The sequence below is a fragment of the Mixophyes fleayi genome, chromosome 10 (assembly GCF_038048845.1).
Source record: "Mixophyes fleayi isolate aMixFle1 chromosome 10, aMixFle1.hap1, whole genome shotgun sequence".
Classification (NCBI taxonomy): Eukaryota; Metazoa; Chordata; class Amphibia; order Anura; family Limnodynastidae; genus Mixophyes; species Mixophyes fleayi.
In genome coordinates this window covers 3,464,719-3,486,843 of record NC_134411.1, presented here as the reverse complement: position 1 = coordinate 3,486,843, position 22,125 = coordinate 3,464,719, and the positions used below count along the sequence as shown (strand labels likewise).

At 39.4% G+C, this 22,125-nt stretch overlaps 1 protein-coding gene across 1 annotated transcript; it reads left to right on the top strand.

The window, feature by feature from the left end:
• Nucleotides 1-964: 964 nt before the first annotated feature.
• On the top strand, nucleotides 965-22,115 carry ESRRA (estrogen related receptor alpha). Its single transcript, XM_075187652.1, has 8 exons — nucleotides 965-1,478; nucleotides 2,564-2,677; nucleotides 4,895-5,212; nucleotides 9,550-9,666; nucleotides 10,433-10,558; nucleotides 13,990-14,157; nucleotides 16,398-16,667; nucleotides 17,107-22,115. Exons 3-8 carry the CDS (start codon nucleotides 4,909-4,911, stop codon nucleotides 17,352-17,354), a joined length of 1,233 nt encoding a protein of 410 aa, XP_075043753.1. The 5' UTR covers nucleotides 965-1,478; nucleotides 2,564-2,677; nucleotides 4,895-4,908; the 3' UTR covers nucleotides 17,355-22,115.
• The last annotated feature ends 10 nt before the right edge of the window (nucleotides 22,116-22,125 follow it).

Genomic DNA, 22,125 nt, shown 5'->3' with positions numbered 1-22,125 from the left:
TAAATTCCAGAATCTGTTCTTACATTTTAGTGATATTTTTATCTATGAAATGGGGTGAGACTTCAGTTTACATCCAGTTCTCTCAACCTGCAACTGGTCTGTTCTGACAACCAGGAAAACTTGATAGTTCAGCCTTCTAAAAAGGAATCCTCCCATTCGGTTGTATAAATGTTATGCATATTGGTTTACAGCAATCAATTGTGGTAAAATGAATTACAGCCCTAAAATGTGAACATTGTCAGAAAGCAGATTACTGAACTGTAAGGATTCTGGGACACGTTGTTGCTTCAAATGCAGGCATGTCTATGCTGCAAGGTGTTTCCATTATAGAGATCTTCTTCTAGAGGTCAAATGAAGGACATGGTACTTTCTCTGTCATGCTGTGTCTGTTGCACATAATCTAAATGTTTGCCTGACAGACATAGTGGATCAGCTGGCGAAACTGCACAAGGTCACTGGCTGTGTCATTGACAAACCTACGATCACACTGAGGCACAGGAGGAGTTAGAGGACCTAGCGCCAGTAAAGTGACAATTTCCCACAAACTGGCTCAAGGTTACACACAAGGTCGTTCGAACGAACATCTGGGAACAGCTCGTAGTTGTTCCAAGACAGGCAAATAACATCCACGCTCCCTCTTAGTACAAAAAGCCTATTAAAACTTGTTATAGTTGCACAATTTGAGGCTGCATTATAGTAAATCTCGTACCTATTAAATATAGGGATAATGACCGTACGATCACACAATGATCACACAATGCATCAGGCATACGCATATAACTATTTACAAGGTACATGTTAGTAATAGCTATTGCAATTGTTTGCCTGGGCAGTGCCAGCTAAACTGTCACACAGACTTTCACTAGGTAGCTTATGTAGCTAGGATTCAAAGTATTTACACATATGTGAGACATGTTACCCACACAGCAGCACTGTAACGAGGTGAACAATGTTAATCAGCCTCATTTAAATATGCAATCAGTCGGTGCGGCAGGACCTATGTATGGAAGCCGTAGAAGAAGCGGTTCAGGACATCGCACCAATGCCGGGGAGCTTATAGAATATGCAATATGATTGCTGAGCATGCGGTTCGCGAAGCCTCTCCCAGTCCCTGCTTGTCAGAGAGGGGAGGAGACAGTGTAGGAAGTGTGTCTGTGTGTGAGTGTGTGACACGGGGTGAGTGTGTGAGTGTGAATGAGCTGTGTCCTCTGCCGTGTCCTACAGCTGCCGGTCCTGCACTCACACAGTGCTGCTGCCGACACAGGATAGCTGGTCACACTCATTGTAGTGGCATATAGCAAGTTAACATGTAATAATAATGCTGCCTATTTATACATGAGCACTGTACAGATCGTATTTACACACCGGTCTATTGGCCGCAGGATTCCGCCTACGGTGACAGTGAGTGCACAGGACCCTGGTGAGGGTGACTCGGGGATCCTTGGACACAAGCAGCGGGATGACAACAGGACCCTGATGTGAGTTTCCAGGAGGAGTGGGGGATGTGCTGTATCGTGAAATCTGCAGGCACAGTTGTTTAATAGTATGTTTACTATAGATGTGGGGATTAAGTTTGTAAATAACGAATGCTGCGGCTATATAAGGGTGTAATATTTTATACTTTCCTCAACTTACATTCTGTGTCATTTGTATATCTTGTCTGAAAGTCGTTCTGTGTTTTTGTATATGTAGACATGACACACTTTATAAATATACCTGCTTTATTTAGTGTCATCATGTAACACCATTGTCATGATGGAATTATTATGTGGAAATAACACCTTGGCATTATTGAATAACCTTACAATTTCTATTATTTTGTGTAGTCTGTGGTTTTTATTATTTTTCGCCAGTTTACTGTTAAGACTCAATTTGCCTTTAATTCGTATGAAAGAAATTACTATACACGAGAAAATGTATATTTATGACTTATGTTTCTAACCCTTTGCAGACAGTGACTATTGGAAACTTTGATAATCTGGTGTGTGCGGGATAAACAATAATCTATCTAAATAAAAATCTCTATATATGTATGTCTCTGAATATATATGTATACACAATGCCATGTGCTTATTGTATTACTGCTAGTCTACTGAGCTTGCACTTAACTTTTGTAAGAATTGCAGTGACTTTGAGACAAGGTCATAGGATTTTGGAGACCTAGTTCAGGGTACTTGTTCATTACATAGACTACTTCTTGTATGTATGGGTTAAAAGTAAATCGTATTCTCTTAAATTTTGGTTTCTAGAGACAAATGTTTATTGTTTTCTGAAAAGATGTAAAAATGGTGACCTACAATTATGTTCTGTACATGGTTTTAATAAAAAATATATTATAACCTCTTAGACCAAGGAATGGTTTATTTATGTTATAATTTAGATGTTTCAACATAGCAGTATGGAGTTATTATTTCCTCTGTATAGGTCATGTACGATAGGTCACGTTAAAGCACCTGCCAGTACTAAGGGAAAGCAGTACTTTTTATTACAAAATCATAGGTATGGAATATGTATCTTATTGCTTCCTATCTGTGGATTCATATTTCTGTCTTTCTTTCTACAGATGAAACCTATGTTATAACCACTGTAAGCACAGGATTCGTCAAACCACCTGTCAGCACAGGCTGTCTGACTCAGCCCACGGGAATAGTGTTGTTGCCTTCATGTGTCTCTTCTTGTGAGTCTCTACCATGTCATGTACCTTTGTGTCTTTTATGTGTACATAATATTGATACAAGATGCAGTGTATGGGTTAAGCTAATTAGAACAAATTGGTTGCTCTATAAATAAAACAACCTCAGCCCAGGAACTATGCTCAGTGAGCTGAGAAATTGGAGAGTATGTGGGGGGAGGGACAGGTCAAAGGTTATGTTGACCAGTGGACAACTTTCTGCACTCCCTTCCTGTCCTGTACCTTTTTGCTTTTATTACATTGACCTACCAGCTTCCCCACAACACTAAAGAGCACTGTGCTACTTCTTATATACCAACTTCATATTACACTCTGCTTCTCTGCTCCCATACGAAGCCATCTACACCGCCACCAAGACTAATACATTTTTACAAATAGTTAAAATCGCTCATTATTATATATTATCCTTTATTATGGCTGCCTGCATTATACATTGAGATTTGTCTGTAGATTTTCGTCTTGTTGTTTACTTTCATTAGTCTATTACCCCTTGTTTTCTGAAAACAAAATCAGACATTGCTGTTCTTGCACTTTTCTTTTGCAAGCCATCAACAATAGTTGTGTTGCTACAACTGTGCTACTGTTTCTATCCTGTCCTTTACACCCTGAGGTTATTGCTAAACCAGTCTAACTAAACTGTGTGTATGAGACTTAAACAGAGCAAAGGTCACTATGTATCCTTCCTTGCTTCTCACTTACCTCCCTGTTTGTTTCTTTCTGTGGGTAACTATGATGTTTGGGCCATTAGTACAGGATTGTGTTGTATTGTGTATGTAGTCTATGTACTAGTAACTGCTCTATCTGAACAATGTACACAAGAAGTCCTATCATAACGCTACAGCTCTTTAAAAGTAGATATGGTGTAATAAGTGTGAAGCTTTATCAAGCAGTAACCCCAATATCCAGTGTCGATTCAGAACTGCTTAGTTCTTTCTTTTTGTGACCTCAGAAACACCAGAGTAGCTCTTTCAGCAGTTATAAGAAGCTTTCTAATTTGGGAGCATTGTGAGATGACATCACTACATAGCACTCCTGGGAGAATGCAGAACTATAAAGTCTCAGATATCTGCTAAACAGGCCGGGCTAGTACGTCTGCATTTCCGGGGTCCCCGGCCCACAACGTGCACTAGTGCCCAGGTACCTTAATCTATGCCACTGCTGAAGTACAGTCTAGGAGATGGATTTGCACAAAGTGTTATTTGTTATTAAAACATATTGGAAGTCATTTATGAAGAGAGCAGTGAAAAAGCAGCATGCCTTAATTTGCGCAAGTGTGTCTAGGATTTTACTGAGGTGCATGGGTTTTGCACAGCAAGACAGAAGTGAAGCTGTTCCTAGTAACGTACGGCTTAGAAGCAGTTCTAGAGAAACAAGAGTTACGTTTGCAGAGCAAGATTATCGTACTGAGAAAATGGCTGGAGAGGGGGCGCATTTTTTGGGGGAGTTCCTTGTTGTGCAGAGGAATGCCTGTTCATTTCCACTCCGCAAAAAGGACATCCGTTTTTTCTCCAGCTGAAATTTGACAGTCTTTGGGTCTTGTATAATACTTCAGATGGGTCCCATTTTGTGTTTACTTGTTGCACTGTGTCAGAGGAATGTTTTCCCAGACGCAATCCGAGCAATGTATTAATAACATTAACACACACATAAAGGCAGTCTGGGTGGCTCACTCTGATTATTAGCTGAAGCAACAAATAAGGCAAACACAAGCAGTATTTTAGGTAAACACTTATTTTAGTGAAAAGAATGGCTCTACAGTGGTAGGACATTGGATTAATTGGTGACGTCTACATGGTTGTAGAGTGTCATTATGGAGATTTTTCTGTCTCTCAGAATATTCAGGCACATTTTTTGTTTGCAAAGAGATTTCCTGAGATAAGAGGATAGGCATGGACCTTGATGTGCACTGGGCAGACCATCCAGATGCACCAGTGCAAAACCAAGGTGTTTTTTTTGGGGTGCATCAGTTATGCCTTAAATCAAAATGATCTCCATTGTGTGTGAGTAATATAAGATGTTGTATGATTATTTAAAAATCCTATTCTCTGTAAAGTACTGCGTAATGTGTGTGATCTGTACAGATAAATGTTAATAAATAATATGTGCCTACACCATGTCATTCAACACGTGTGTATTGTATAGTTTATTTGGGTAGGTTAGGATGCTCTGTATTAATACTTTTTTGTTTATTTTTCTTTGCAGAACACATCTGTATCATGTCTTCTCGTGACAGGCGCCCTGATCTCTGCATTAAGGCCGAACCAGGAACCCCAGAGAGCATTGGGCGCCGGAGTCCTAGTGGCTCTAGCGATAGCAGTGGGCATGGACCTGACCCACAGGGGCCACGTTGCTGCAGAGGTGGTGATGACGAACAAGAGGATACCCCAGGAAGGGGCAAATATGTCCTAAACTCCATCCCCAAAAGGCTATGCCTTGTGTGTGGTGATGTGGCATCAGGATATCACTACGGGGTGGCCTCATGTGAAGCTTGTAAAGCTTTTTTCAAGCGTACTATACAAGGTGAGGGTCATGGGGTCCAGTTACACTCAACAAAATCTATTATGGTTTAATTATAATTCCAGCTTCTTGTAATCTACCTGCACGGAAATATATTTCTTCATCGACAAGTGCGGGATACGGGCATTGGTTTGTATACCTCCTCTCCCCTATAATGTTGTGCCTACCATGTCTGGAGCATGGCAGGTGGTTCATAGGAGTCTTCGTCTGGCTGTAGGTTGGGACAAGAACTTGGACCCACCATTAGCAGCTTGGTGCTCTAGCAGCAACAGCCTGTCCCTCCAGCAACAGAAGCAAATGCAGCCTGTGACATACAGCTTGTCATGGATGCAGACTCATACCAGATGCACATGTGTCCCTTCATCTTGCCCTGTTGACAAGAGACATAGTAGCACCAACCTCTGGCTCATGCTCTCCTTGGACCAGTTCCATTTCAGGGATATGCTTCTTTTTTCTTTATTATATACTTGCTCTTCTCCTGGTAATTTAGCCTAGTGGGTGAAAAGTTTGTGCTTACACTGTAATGTAGCTTAGCAAGCTCTTCTTCCCTTGGGTATTCTTCCTGAGTGGATATGTATAACTGTGAAGAGCACATGCTTAAGATGAAGAGTTCTACCTTAATGGTCCACAGAAATGCCAGACCAAACTGCTTGCAGGACAACCAGTCCTCCTGTGTATACTTCTCTGTACTGCCCTGCTGTCGCAGGCTGCACCCTCGGAGGGAGGGTCCTCTCAGATGATTCTGATCCCTCCTTAAACACACATGGACCAGATCTCAGATTTAGTTTGTGGTCGATTGTATCCAGGACTCGCACTTTGTATTTTAGACAAGTAAGTAGTAAATTCCTCAGCAGGCAAGGAGGAAAACCAGTCTAAGGAGGAAAACTTGACCACACTGTCAGAATCCAATGAGTGTCTTCCAGTGGCCGAGTCTGCCATCTGATTAGTGTTGCTTTTGATTCTGAACATACATGATCAGAAACGGCGTATGCGTTCCCTTTTTAGAAAATGAATGTGTCATTGGGCCTTCCTTTCCCCCTGCACTAGCTCTTTAATGAGTTGGTGTAAGGAGAATGGGCGGATCCAGACAAATGCAAGTTTTTATGGTTTTGTATTCCTTCTCCAAGGGAGACCTTTATTGAGGGGAGACATCCCTAGGAGTGGATGCCCCAATGTCTTAGAGGACCATGATACCTTTCCAAAACATGCCATCCTTTCAAAACCCTTCAGACAAGAGTCTAGAGGGCTTTTTCAAAAGTAGGTTTCAACATGTGGGTCTGCTGCTTTTCCAGCTAGAAGGGCAGAGCACCTCCGGATTGGTTAGAGGATTTGTCCTTGTGCATGGCAGAGTAGCCTTAGGAGTATATTTACTAAACCGCAGCTTTGAAAAAGTGGAGATGTTGCCTATAGCAACCAATCAGATTCTAGCTGTCATGTTGTGGAATGTATTAAATAAATGATAACTAGAATCTGGTTGCTATAGGCAACATCTCCACTTTTTCAAACCCGCAGTGTAATAAATATACCCCTTAGACTCTGCTAGATTAGCGTGAAGAGCCACGACGAACACATGATCCTGTGGGCAGCACATCTAAGAAATACCTGTCTGCGTAGCCTTAATCGGGAAAATAATTTTGGTCTTGAGCTGCAAAAGTATCACCATATTGGTTAAGAATATCTTTCTCTACCAGAACAGACTGTAACACATCCATTTTTGGTGCAAGTGTCCCTTGGGTAACACACAGTCTATTGAAAGCTCATGGGAGTTCCTCTGGGACCATACGGACACCAAATGCACAGGCGAGTCTTCCTGACTTTAATGCTTCAGAAGTAATCTGACCCCAAAAGAGAAACTAATGTATAGTATAAAGCATCATTCAACAACAGTAATATGTTAAGTGTATGTGAAAATAAACTCACCCAGAGGCGCTGTTTGGACCCATTGTATAAATGCCTTCAAAAAATTATTTCATGGTGTGCAGTGTGGTAATTCATCCCTTTAAAAATAAAATAAAAAAATAACTGTTCCTTGTTATGGGGCTGTTGAATGCAATGGTGTCTGTCCTATTGAGGGGTATTATAGAGGTCTTGAGTTTTATTCTAATCTCTTCCATTAAGAATCTTTTCTTTTTGCCATGTGTAGTGCCTGAATGCCCTCCTTCCATGGAGAAATTCAAGATCCACCAATAATCCAGACCTAGACAGCAGGAAAACTCCTGGCATCTCTGAATAATCCAGAAGGACCATTAGTGTTTCTTTGTTTTGCAGACCAGCGGTCACTCTTCCAATTTCCAGTGCTCCCCTTTGCCCTGTCCTCAGCTCCGTGTCTCCACCAAAGTCATGGCCACATGTCAGTGCTTCTGTCTTGCAAAGAGAGTCGTTTTTGTCCTGTATCTGGATGATTTCCTAGTGAAGATCCAGTCCACAGAGTTGGGGAACCCAACATATGAATTTGACCATCCAGACCCTGGAAGGCCATGGCTGGATATAAACAACTTCAAGTCATCTCTAGTCCCATAATTCTTCATGTTATTTATGGGTCTTATTTTCTGATGCAGTGCAACAGATGTTTTTCATTCCTTCAGACAAAATTCTCTCTCCAGGGGCAATTTAGTCTCCTCTAGACAAATAGTCTCCAGTTTGGAAGCATTCCCATATGCACAGTTACACACATGCCCACTTCAGAGTGTGCCTCAAACAACTTTCAAATGCCGTCCAAATGTCTCCCAAGGTCATGGCCACCTTGAGGTGGTGGATGGACCCATTTCACCTGCTGGTGGAGAAACCCTTCACAATGCATCTGTTTGGTAGGTGGTCACTATGGATTCAAGCCTTCAATGTTGGAGCTGGTGTACCATTCAGAGATGTCGGGAATTTCCCTGCCCTTACCAGTGGTTCCAAGGGTAATGGTCTCCTCAGTAGTCCTCCCTACCACTGAATGTCTGGGAATTTAGGACTATTCAAGGGCCAGGTGGACAGGTTTCAGACAGACGCCACTGTTATGGCTAGCCTGAGCCATCACGAGGAACTTGCAGCACCCAGGACATTATGGTAGTAACTTAAATTCTATGATGGGCAGAGCAATTTCTTATGGCCATCTAGGTAACCTAGATAACTGGGTATATACAACTGTAAGGGAGAATTTTGCAGTTGCCAACTCCTAGACGAAATGAGTGATCCCTTTTATCTTGACGTCTTAGTCTCACCGATGTTTTGGGGTTCCCAGGGATAGATCTGCTGGTGTCACAGCTTAATCATTACCTCCATCTCTACAGCTCCAGATTTTGGGAACAGAGACATTTCTACCTGATGCTCTTGCAGTTTTGTGTCCATTCCAGTTCATATAGCTCTTTCCAGTCAAGTTATCCCCAGATTCCAGAGTATTTAGAAGGACTTTGGGCACTTCACAATGACTCAGATTGGCCCATGCAGTTCTGGTACATCTTACTCATTGGCTAAACCTTCTTTTCTAAATTCCTTTTTTTCCTCTTTACATAAAGCTGCTGGCTCTTGAAGCTGCAATTCTGGAAAGTAATGGATTTACTGACTCTGTGATTCGGACAATGCTCAAAGGTACAGAAGCCTTTCTCTCTGCATGTACCACAATTTTTGGAAGACCTGTCTTTTATAGTGTGATGAATGCAGGTTTGTTCACAAAGTTTTGAAGCTTTCTCATCTGCTCCTATACCTCCGGGGGTCATAAGTCAAGGCTGACCGTGAGGAAACTCAAAGTTCAATTTTTTGCCGTCTTGGTGCTTTTCCAGCTCCAGTTAGCTATAATTCCATAAATAAACGTTATCTTGCAAAGTGTCTGGCCGTAGTTGGACTCCTTTTTTGCGCTCTCTTTGCTCCTTGCAACCTTAACCTGGTTTTCAAGGTTCTACAGGCTGCTTTTTTCCAGCCTCTACATTTGGTTCCCCCTGTGCTTATCCAGAAGACTTCTACCCATCTCCAGTCAGGATTTTATTAGCTTTTGCAGCTGCTTTCTGGATTAGGGAGCTGTTACCCTTGGTTGCTTTAAGTCAGAATTCACTTTCTTAAGGGTAATCAAAGAACACAGAACAAATATAGGAGCCATAGGAAACTGGTATTTGCATTTTCTTAATTCTTGAGGTTAAGAAATATTTAGAAGTTAATCACTGAATCATGCCTTGTTTCTGTGGAAGTCCATCCCACTTATCTACTTTTTTTGGGGTTTATTTCCCCAAAAGCTGCACGTTAATGTTTGCGTTATCTAAAACTCACTGTCATTGCCTGTTATGTCATAGGTAATGTGATTGTGTCAAGAACTACAGAAATCCAGCTTATTTAGGAAAATATTTGTGCCTTTTCACACTTAGGTAATATTGAGTACAGTTGCCCTGCCACCAATGAGTGTGAAATTACCAAACGAAGACGGAAGGCATGCCAAGCTTGTCGCTTCACTAAATGCCTTCGGGTGGGCATGTTAAAGGAAGGTGGGTCTGCATTGTATTCTTGTTCTTATACTCCTGTTATTTAATTTTTTTTTTTTTTTTTTTATTATCAGCCATAATGTTCAGTTTACCGTATGCTCCTAGTTGTGCGCCCAGTACTTCCTGCTCTTTGTAATTCTGGTGCACACAGAGATGAACAAAGTTGCGTAAATATTGTGCACCAAATTTTACAGCCGCATCACAGAGGTGTGAAGTTGCTGCGATACAATCTTCAAGCTCCCTATTACGTACTGTTTTTGCAATATTGCATTTCAGGGAACTTATAGTTTATATTAAATGGTTAATTCATTCTGCTCTGTGGCAGGGTTTGAATTCTTGATGGAAAAATAATGATAGAGGGAATTCTCCACTGGAAATTTGTGCAAAGGCAGAAGAATATTTAAATTTTAATATTAATATTCCATACGTGTGTGTTGGATATATCTGGATGTTTGGTGATCTGGCCAAACAATTTAATCCCATGTGGTTGGTCAATGACTGCATACACACTAGTCCCGGTTATTAGTAGATTTTTATTTTATTTTTATTCCACAACCAGGAACGGTTAACTTCAAATCGCATATTTATTGACTAAATCCCATGTTTAGTCAAGGTTTGGGCACTTTTACATATATATTTCAGGATGTTATAAGATACCTTTTTAATAATGGTCCTGTAATTGATTATTATTTGCTGTGATTTAGGATTTGTATTATGTATTTTGAAATAGCCTTCAGTTCTGTGTTTGAAATATTTTCTTCACTTGCAGGGGTGCGTTTAGATCGTGTCAGAGGGGGTCGACAGAAGTACAAAAGGAGGCCAGATGGAGATATTCTCCAATATACACCAGGGGGACAGTCCCAGCAAAGTACAGCAACCGTTGTCAAAAAACAAGGTGAGCTCTCTTGTTCAGTGCTCACTATTCACTGATGGAACTCTCTTGACATCAGTATATGATATCACTGGGATTTCCATGCAGGAAAAATACCCTGTTAAATGCAAAGAAATAGGTTCTCAAATGCAAATCATTGCAAATAGATGTAGTAGTTATTATTAGATCCGAGGGTTACTTTTTCAGGGGGTGTCAGCAGGAATCTAGTGTCTCCATCTGAAACTTGGATGAGTAACCAGGGCAGTGGTTTAAGGTCCAAACACCAGGGGGTATATTTACTAAACTGTGGGTTTGAAAAAGTGGAGATGTTGCCAACAGCAACCAATCAGATTTTAGTTAGCATTTTTTAGTACATTCTACAAAATGACAGCTAGAATCTGATTGGTTGCTATAGGCAACATCTCCATTTTTTTCAAACCCACAGTTTAGTAAATATAACCCCAGAAGTCACTTCAAGAAACCTCCTCTCAAACACCAGATCTCTATACCTGTTCCTCACACAGAGACGCACTATTTGGAGTTTTAAAAGTAAATTAATGAACACTTTATTTTCGGTAAAGATCGTGGTTTACAAATTAAGAACCTTGGAATTGGCAAATAATGAATAACAATTAGGACAACAATTTATGACTTTAGTACTAGTCTATTACAACATATATCTCATTAAATGAAAGGTTGAGACCCTATTTCACACCTTGTACAGAGGGTTTATACTGTTAAACAGTATTAGAGGTATTAAAGTAATTCTATTGTTTTCAAATAAGCATTGCCCAAGCGATTGTATTGTGTTTCCAACGCACAAAGTAATTTATTTTAGCAGATGTAAAAAGTTAACAGTTCAATACATTATTATTATATAATACAGTACAGTACAGCCAATACCAAAAGATATACATACCGCTGCGTTCGCATGCGCTTCGCTGCGCTCCCACGGGTACCAGTGGACAGTATATCACTCTAGAATACTGTGGTCAGAGAATGACTGAAGCTAGTGGGAGCACAGCTATGATTATATACATTCAGTCCTACAGAGAGAACAATGTAGATGACGTGGCTTGCTTCTATAGGTCCAGACTTCAGGTGGGTCCAGGGTAATCAGGTCATAGGCTAGTTCAAACAACCCCCTCAAAGGCTGAGGGTCAACATTCCAGATGATTCTCCCGCCCAGAAACCAGTTACAACTAGTCCATTAGCATTTTACGGTTTGGTATCACTCTGACTATTTATTCCCTAACATCAATAACTAGAGTATGCAATATGCGATCTCTTCGGCGAATGCACCGGACAGCTGCTGATGTATAGGGGATCAAAATGATATCAGACGTGACACATTTCCTATAACCTGAACCTAAAAGAACACTGAAGTGTACATATAATCATAATATATAAACTAATAATAAACTAAATACTATCTGCTCATAAATCACTGTATAACGGAACCAATATGAATTATATAAATAACTAAATGTTGTAATGCGAGTGTGTACGTGCGTATTTTACCGTGCGATCGCAGTATGCCACGTGTAGTGTGGCAAACTGAGTGCAATCGCACAATAAAACAATATTAACCAATATACTTTCGTTCATCCAATTATACGACTTCGACAGTTGTATGTACGAACACTGACCTACTAGGATAAAAGAACACTTATTGTGGATCTGTGTCGAACCTGCATATACAAATTATTAATCTGTGAATGGCATGTAGATTTATCATACAATAGCAATAACTGATTTTGTGAGTAATAACCTTCCAAACACTGTTGCAACTATAATATATCAAAATACTTTTTCAATATAACTTGCATATATGCCAAGCACTAAAATAAATTATTTTACATCTGTATTCTACCATCCATACACACTATGTGCAATCTGAATTGAATATAGTGAAATACAACAATATTATGAACTGTAGTGACCATTGCCGGTGGTGTACTTCGATACATTGTTGGCCCAGGCATTAGTAAGCAGTCCTTTATGGTATGATCAACTTCACTAGTCCCCTTTAGTGTGACGTTGCATGCAACAGATTTGTTGCAAATGTATTATTTAAGATTACAGTGTGGTTGCTTTTTAGTGTAGAGATTTTCCTCCTGCTCTTAAATCCACGTAGCAGTGTGCATAGGTATATTATATGGGCATGAAGGGGGAGGGATCACTTAAACTGCAATTGGGATGTAACAACTTGGATATCCCTAATTCCTTAAAATTCAGATCCCGGTTATTACAAACATTATATTTACCCCAGCCAGGGGGGGGTAAAGTATCCTTCACCTCCTCCATTGCCCTGCACAAGTTCGAGCAAATGTTCCTTTCCACTCGTCCATTAGTTACCCGCTTTCTACACTGTAGATCACTCTCTTCTCCTACACACCCTTATATCCATTGGCCTCTGTGACACAGTTCTTTCTTGGTTCACTTCCTATCGATCCACTCCTTTAGTGTTTCTACCTGGCACATCCTCCCACCCACTCCCTCTATGTATTGGGGTCCCACAAGGCTCTGTTCTTAGCCCTTTGCTTTTCTCACTGGTCATCTCTTCTCCTGGGGAACTTTGCTCATTTAGCCCCCAGACGCAAAGTAGTGCCTTACAAATCTACGATAATAAAGGGTTTAATTTGTTAACTTTTTGTTAAACTACAATTCTTTACTATGGAATCAATACCAATTTCACTAGCTATATATATCTCGGTCTCTCTCTCTTTCATTTATCTTGACCCTATAACCAAATGAAATCCTGAGAAAAGTACATCTGGTATCTCTATACTCAGAAATACTTGGCGATAGCCTAGCCCCTGAAGCTTTAGGGAATTTGAGAGGTTTAAAATAATTTTATTCGTAATTAGATGTTTTTAACACTGTTTTTTAGTAAAATAGGAAACCTATTAAGTGCTGTCCCCTCTGTGGGATACACAGACAGACAGACAGAAACAAACAAACACAAATGGGACACACAAACATATTTCCATACACACCCATATAGAACAGAGCCCAAGACTAACATCCAGTATGCAGAAATCTAGCTATATAACTAAAGTACCTGACTGTGTCCTGAGATGGGTGTTGAGTAATGAAGAAATAAGTAGCAGAGATCCTGGTTCGTTCATTCTGTTTAGAGACGGTTCCTAAAGTTTTGCCAGCACGTTGGTTTCAGGTGAACTAGCTTCTATCTTACAGTGTGTCTCTATTACTGACTTAGTTATACAAGCGGGAGACATTTTTCTTATGTAAATAACTTGCTCGCTTTGGCTTCTGAATTGGAGACAAATCTGTTTGTGACAATTGATCACCAAGTGGTTGGGGAGACGTGGTGGTATGACCTACCGTCCTACACCAGCCCACTGCCACCACGGTATTATACTTTATAAATGTATACAATACATAACTGTTTGGTCTTCTCTATTACACCTTTTGTCTTGTCTGCTATTTAGCTCCAATGAACACTGTAGTCTCACATCTACTGGTGGCCGAGCCAGATAAGCTGTTTGCTATGCCTGACCCAGCACTTCCTGATGGCTACCTGAAGTCCATGAGCACATTGTGTGACCTTGCTGACCGCGAGATTGTCATCATCATCAGCTGGGCCAAGAACATCCCAGGTGTGTGAGCAGTATGAGTAACAATTCTTTATAAACCTAGACCTATTAAAGGTTCCATCGAATCCAGTTATGACAACAATACAAAGTGGTATTGCCTCTGTTCCACATTTACTAATCTATTAGGACTTCCAAAAAATAAAAATCTTGATAATGGGAAACTTTTCAGAGGTCTTGCAGTAATGACTTCAGATCAGCTAAGGGGTATTGTTCTATTGCTCACCCAAAAAACAATCAAAGAAATAAGAATATGGTGTAGTATTTTCGGAGATATATATAACACAAGTTAACCCCTGCATGATACTCATGCATTCTAGTCAAATCAAGCTACTTAAGGTGTTAAAAAGGTTGTTTTCATGCATTTGGGCCATAGCCCAGGCCTCCTCAGGGGAAGAGCGTTACTTCCCGACGCAAGCGCCCTTTTTTAACGTGGTTTTGTCCACATGTCACCACCTCATCATTCTTCTCCATCACCTCATCCTTCATCTTTTTTTCGCCACATCTATCCAGATGTCTATCCAGACACAGGGATCTCTCTCAGCGGTCCTGAGTATCACACTCCTCTCGCTCTGTTACCCCTGGCAACCACCAACCACTCCCCACTGTCATCCCCGGCAACCACCAACCACTCCCAACTGTCACTTCTCCTTCAAGAAATATATATTTTTTTTTTTTAAATCTTTATAAACACTTTTAACAATTAACAAATTAAATTAACAAATTAAAAACATCTTAGTATACCAAATTTCAGCCCTTTCTGAGTTTTTTTCCCCACACACATTAAGAATTTAGTAGGTCAGTGTATATCTTCGCCCAGCAGGTGGCGCTGCAGCTTGTTTTTTTTTCTTCCCACACACAGACACACGCCACTAGGCTTTTATATAGTAGAATAGTAGATATCAGAAGGATGTTTTTCACCATGAATAGTGACACAACAAAGCAGTAGCCAATGGCATTCTTAATAGTTTCTTGTGCAAATTGTATCCTAATAAATGGTCCTTGACAAAAACGTTGAAAGCCTTATCACATACAATGATATTATAAAAAATATTCATAAAACATGGAAACCTATATGCATCACATTCACAACTGATGCTTATCGTGAATTGAAGCAAGGGGGGGGGGGTAATCGAGGCTTGGAATGCATCAGAAGACAGGCAGGTTCAACCATGTGATAAAACACTCTAACCTGATAGGATGGAGTTTCCTGGTAAGTGAATAAAGCTGCTAACTTATATCAGCAGACCGCTATGCCCACAAGGTGGAGCGCTTGTGAGTCATATAAAAAGTAATGGCTTGTGGATGTATCATCCAGCATAAATATCACTAAAAAATAGGGGCTTTCAATAAAAAGCCCCTCATTGTAAATAAAACTGATGTAAAACAATAGTTTTACCAATGTAGAACAGCACCTCTATTGCCAATTTCTGTTGACAAATCATGAGGAATCATTTGTATTACATATCATTTAAAATCTCCATATAAAACAATCTGATGAATATATAATACATACATGATCATCATCATCACCAAAGTCCATATTATAAAAGCGACTTTTATAAAAATAAAAAAAAAGATTTAAATTAGAAATCACGATTCAATCCATCAGGGGTTAAGGTTTTTAATTGATGGATAAATCCCGCATTTGTATCTGATCTCCAATTCTAAATGAGAGAGTTGGGATTGCTATCTCAGAAGATTACAGAGAAATAAATGTACTTAAAGTGCAAAAAAAGAGTACATTTGATCCTGGACAAACCATGTTACAATGCAAGGGGTGCAAATTAGTTTATTATTTTGCACATAAGGAAAATATTTGCTGTTTTTTCATCTAGAACACAAATACTTGATAACTTTATTTTTACACTGAAATTTAAAGCTGATCTAGGATATACCCTATCTCAACTATAACTCTGCCATCGCATTTTAAATTAAGTTCATGCACAGAAGGGTGTTGGTGACACACAAATTTAAACACACAGTGTGAATATTAAAAAAAAAAATCACTTGTTACACTAATGGTAATAAACATCCTTCTTGTGAATATATGTTCCCAAAAATACTGCACTATATTCTCGTTTCCTTTTTTTTTTTTCTTTTTTGTTTTAGTTTATACAAAATGTTAATGCTGCTTTGCTCTGACTTCTCTCTCCCCTCTCTCTCTCTCTCCCTTTCTCATGTTTTACCCTCTAGCAGCTGAGTATCTAGATAAACGTTTACATTTGAAATTTGGTCTTTCATAGGTTTTTCCTCCCTTTCATTATCGGACCAGATGAGTCTATTGCAGAGTGTCTGGATGGAGGTGCTTCTTCTGGGGGTTGTTTTCCGCTCACTACCTTATGAAGATGAAGTTGTGTTTGCTGAGGATTTTGTATTAGATGAGGAATCCTCTCGTTCTGTCCGCCTGTCAGACCTCTGCTCCTGTGTCCTCCACCTGGTACGCAAGTATCGGGCCTTGCGTGTGGAGAGAGAAGAATATGTTATGTTGAAAGCCCTCACCCTTACAAACTCAGGTGGGATATGGATAAACCCCCTAGATTTCCTCTAGAATTATTACAAATAAAGTAATTTTTATGTTTATTTGATTTGGACCTATATGTCAAATAGTAAGAGATTTTGGTACATTGACTGACTACTTATGGAATGTATACAATTTTTATAATTAGGGCTAGTAGATTGGATATTGGTTATGCATGATGTCTGGATACGTTTAGCCAAAAGGCAAGACCACCTAGTGTATTTATCACCAAGATAATGTGGTCTGCAGTGGAATGCTTGAGAGAATTTATGAAGACTAAATACATGTATGCTGATTTCTTTTTATTATAAGCACTCCAACAAACTGCTGACTCACTATCGGGTAGCATGATCAATACATAAAATGCAGATTCTTCTATTGTAGACTAGGTAATATTTGTTTTAGTGTCTCATACATGCTTCTTATACTCATAGACTCTGTGCACATTGAAGATCCAGATGCAGTTCTGCGCCTCCGCGACGCTCTGCAGGAAGCACTCAGTGAGTATGAATCAAATCGTCACCCTGAGGAGCCTTGTCGTGATGGGAAACTGCTGCTCACACTCCCCCTATTGCGACAGACTGCTGGCCGCGTCCTCCAACACTTCCATGCCCTGCGAGAAGAAGGGACTGTCCCTATGCACAAGCTCTTCCTTGAGATGCTAGAGGCGATGATGGACTGAAATGGAGAGGGTGAGGCTATTATAACAGGGGCCCCCCGATACAGAAGATCTGTGTAATGCAAGCAGTGACTACTTAATGAATGTGCAAATCGAGTGATTCTTTTTCTTCCTGGAATTGATTATAGACTGACAAGGAAGATACTATACTGCAGGGGTGGTGGAGGCTGATGAAGCTAGGTCCTGTGGCTGAATAGAGTCACGGGCACACACAGCTCCAAAGCTATGTTCACAAACAAGCCATGTGGTATTGACTAGTGAGAAGAGGTGCGTTTCTTGGATCCTTCATAACAAGATCAAAGTGTTATGGTTTTATTCCTGTATAATTAAGCAATGTGTTATTATCCTATGGTAGGATAAGCAAACGGCAAGAAGAGCTGCAAGTCCTTCCCTCCCTCAAGTATACCCTTGAGCCATAACCTGCTCCTTATAAGCAATAGGGCACATCACACAACTACTGTAAAATAAGTTGGTGGCTTGTGTCCCTCTGATTCTCGTCCTGATCATCATTGTGAATGACTTCATGCCAGTTAATTCATTTTATTGTTCTTGAAAATCTGCCACAAGTCACTTATTAAGTGACAATTTGTGTTTAGAAGTCCCTACCCTTTTGAATGTGCGGACCTGGGAAGCACACATTGGTTTCTACATGAAAAATGTGGCATCTTTGGCATTGCGTGTGCTGTTTGGGGTATGCAATTTCCAGGTGTGCTTCTAAATATTTTATTTTTAGCAAAACAATTTCTTGCTGATGTGTAAGACTTACATTTGTGACTCTAGAGTTGTTCAGACAGAAGTATTTTAGTGCATATGCCTTCCTCATTGGGCCTATACAGAAGTCAATTCAGCCCGCAAAGGTATTGTTAATCTCTATACATTATGCTCCAGTTGATTCACACTAGAACATGGACAATGAAGCATGGTCTAGTGCACCATACACTTATGAAGAGGCAATTGTAGCGTATGGCTTGGCTAACCTGTGGCACTCCAAGTGTTGTGAAACTACAAGCCCCAGCATGCTTTGCCAATATATAGCAGCTTATTGCTGGGACTTGTAGTTTCACAACACCTGGAGTGCCACAGGTTAGCTAAGCCTGGTATAGGAGATACATAATCCTTAAGCATGTTGAATTTTCTTTTGTATAGGGTCCATATCTGCCACATGGGAATTGAATAGAACATGTGCTACAAATGCATATTTCAACTAACTTTAACAAAATGTTCCTATGCTTCGAGTAATTTGAATTCAAAGTGATTTTTTTCTCTCTAAATTTAACATGATACACTCATACAGTAACATCAATGGGCTCAAACTATAACTCTATCCAAATCACAAAATTCAGTTGCTGGTAGAGTTCAATAAGTAAAATAATAGTAAATATCATTTAGATGGGATCTCCCCAAATGCCGGTAGGAGTCCAGCAATGCTCTCTTCAGTGCTACTGAAGCTTTTGTTTAAATAAATGTGTTGTCAATAACCCTCCACTATTATGGGCCTATGAGTAAGTAGTTTATTGCAGAGGGACTCGGACAACACCACTGCTTGTACAAAACAGGCCAGCAGCTGAAGTATAAGGAAGGTGTTGCTGGATTCTTACAGACATCAAGTAACCCACCAGATCGGAAGGAATTTAATGAACTCCACTTTGAAAATTCTGTTTTTGGCGTCATTACTTTTTTTAATGTAATATTTGGTGTATAAAAAAAAAATGTATGCCTCCCCTCAAGATATCTTGGGCATAACACTTTTTGTTTCTTCCATAACTCATAATACCTTTACCAGCCTTGACAAAAACTTGTGAAAACCTATCGAAAATGTGCCAATTTCCTAAAAAGGAATGAAATTTCACACACGTTTTGTGGCAGACTCGGCCTTTTCACAGTTGTGTGAAGGGCTGGAGATCCAGTATTTGAGTTCTAATTTTGTTTCGCTATTCTTCATGGGATTTTGTGGAATTTATAGTCTATGAATAGAGCTATGCTGTCAGCCAATTGATTCCGCTGTGTAAAGCGAGTGAGGTAGGACAGGTGAAATGTGCAAAGTTTTGCAGCCAAAGGTGGAACAAGATGAATATTTCATGGAAAAGTGTTAAACTTTCCTCATCTCTATAATCAACCATTCAGTGAAATCCACATTTCAGGATAGTTGCCTTTTCTCTTTTTTTAACTGCAAACTATTTCTAAACCCACATTTAATGTTAGACAAATAGCTATTGGCTTCCAAATATATCTGCAGGTGAATATATATTTAGGGGATATACCATACAAGCGGAGGAATGAAAAGTTCTTTAAAGGTCGGTTAATGTGACCAGTTGTCTGTTTTTTATTTTTTTTCAACTAGATCACTCACTGTATGTAGTCTGCAGCTTTTCTACATCCCATTTAAATCAGATTATCAAAGGACAACTGAACCCCATAATTAATATTTTCAAGATAAAACTTGGAAGGTAAAATACATTGCTCAGTGTCACCCCAGGGCTGATAACTATAAAGTATTACCACCATACTTCAATGCAGAAACTACTCCTACATCTTTAGAAGTATGTTAATGGCACAAGATACAGGTCAAAAAGTTGGTCATTTAAGCTACTGTGTCTGTTGTAGAAATTAACCAATCCACACAGTGCACTTCTGCAAAGCAAGTATGCTAAGCCTATGACTCACTGCTCTGGTAGAGATGCTTCCCCCCTAACACAGCACTTGCTGCATAGTAAACAAAAACAAACAAAAAAAAAAACACCAAACATTTAGGGAAACTCAAATACACACCATGACTATTAGGTTGTTTGTAAGTAGTTAGCAATAGTTTGATAGAATTACTTGAATTAAATTATTTTGCTACAAAACCTTGACACTAAATGTATCCTGGTAATTTTAAGAATAGGTTATGTTGCTTCTGATGCAGCATTAGAGTACAATAAAGTTTTCTGGATTTGTATTTAATTTCATCATTCCCCCATATGTGTGAAGACACATTTTAAGATACATTTTTTTTCCTAAGTAAATATCTTGGTTTGAAAGAAATGTGGTATTCTTATAGGGACAGCTTAAATATTGGCAAGATAAAAAATAGTCTCCTAAACCAGCAGTTTAGCATGGATGGAGATTGTATGTGTAATATATACACACATATACATACATGCGCTCCCACCCAGCTGGTTTTTTACTTGCCACCAGGCTCTTGAAGACTAACAAAGTCCTATTATAATAGAATAAACCATTGTTTCTCCTATTATAACATTCTCTATGTGAGCACTACTGCCAGCAGTGTGTGTTAGACCACTGACCACCAGTTCTGTCATTTGTGGGCAATAACATTTAGGGGGGTATTCTATTGTTAGCGTTAACGGGAAAAAACGAGCGCTCAAAAAATATTACCGCTTATACGGTAATATTGCGCGTGAAAAGCGTTAATACGGTAATTTACTTGCGGAATTTCAGCTCGCCGCTCAGGGAGCAGCGAGCTGAAATTTCGCGAGTAATTGCCGTATTAACGCTAAGATTTTTTGAGCGCTCGTTTTTCCCCGTTAACGCTAACAATTGAATACCCCCTTAGAGATTATTTCTATAATAAAGTATGTGCAGAGAATGTATTTTATTCAAATTTAGAATTTCTGTTGATAAAAAATAAATGGTGTGACTTTAATGCTAGGTCTGAATATATATTTTTCCCCAAACAGAGAAAAAAATTCTTGTTAGATTTATGTGTGGTCCTGGGTCAAATAACAGTGACATTTTTTTTATTTTATTTTTTATTTAAATCATGTCATCCATCAATTGATGCAGCTTGGGGTCACAAAATGTTTTAAAGGACTACATGCAACCTGAAGATACCAGCTAGACAGCCCTTTACTGAAGCATAAAAGTTATTTCATACTTTTGCTCACATGTGTTCTAATTCCTTTAAAGAGTCACCAACTTCATTTGTGGAAAGAAATAACATTTGTTCACAACCTGCAATCCAGCTCTGGCTATACAAGTATACACTATGCTCATGAAGATATGATGGTTGAAATGAGGATTACATCTTTACCACATCAAAGGTTGCCCACCTAGACAACTGTTCACGTTACAAATTGCACTTATAAATGTAAAAAATAAATTTATGCATTGAATGGTAAAATTAACTTTTTTTTTGCAAATATGTAAATGCCATGTTTAACCACTACATTAAAACTATTCCAGCCATTCATTTTGCAGTGTTGAAATATTAAGGCAGATTTAATGTACTGCTACATTTAAACCTGCCTTTTGTGTTTGTTAAATGTGGGTCTGTTTTTAATTGGTTGAAAGACCAACCATCTGCTCTGTAGAAGTGTAAATTCCTGTCTCATGTGAATCATCATCTGATCTGTAATTCTTGAACACAATGGAGTCTGAACCTTGTAATTTTGATTTCACATTAGTTTTGTATTGTCTTCTATAGTGGATACACTACACGCTTGTCCTCTGACGTTCTGTCCTCACCCCTTTTCTGTGATATAAAGCAGGGGTACCTGTATTAATCGTTTCTTGTCTCTGTGTTCAGTGCATTTTAATCTCTGTAATCCATATCGCTATGCCTTTGTATCTGCTTTGACGTTGGATTTTCGTAGCCCTGATCAATCTTGGTGCCCTCCACACATGTATATAGAATCTATAGAATATTGTGCATATGTAATATACCTCATTGCTTATAAACTTATCTACAGATCACTGTATACGATTATGGCTCCAAAGAGCCTGGACTGCAATAAACATCAGGGAGATTTCATGGTGCGTTAATCATTTGTTT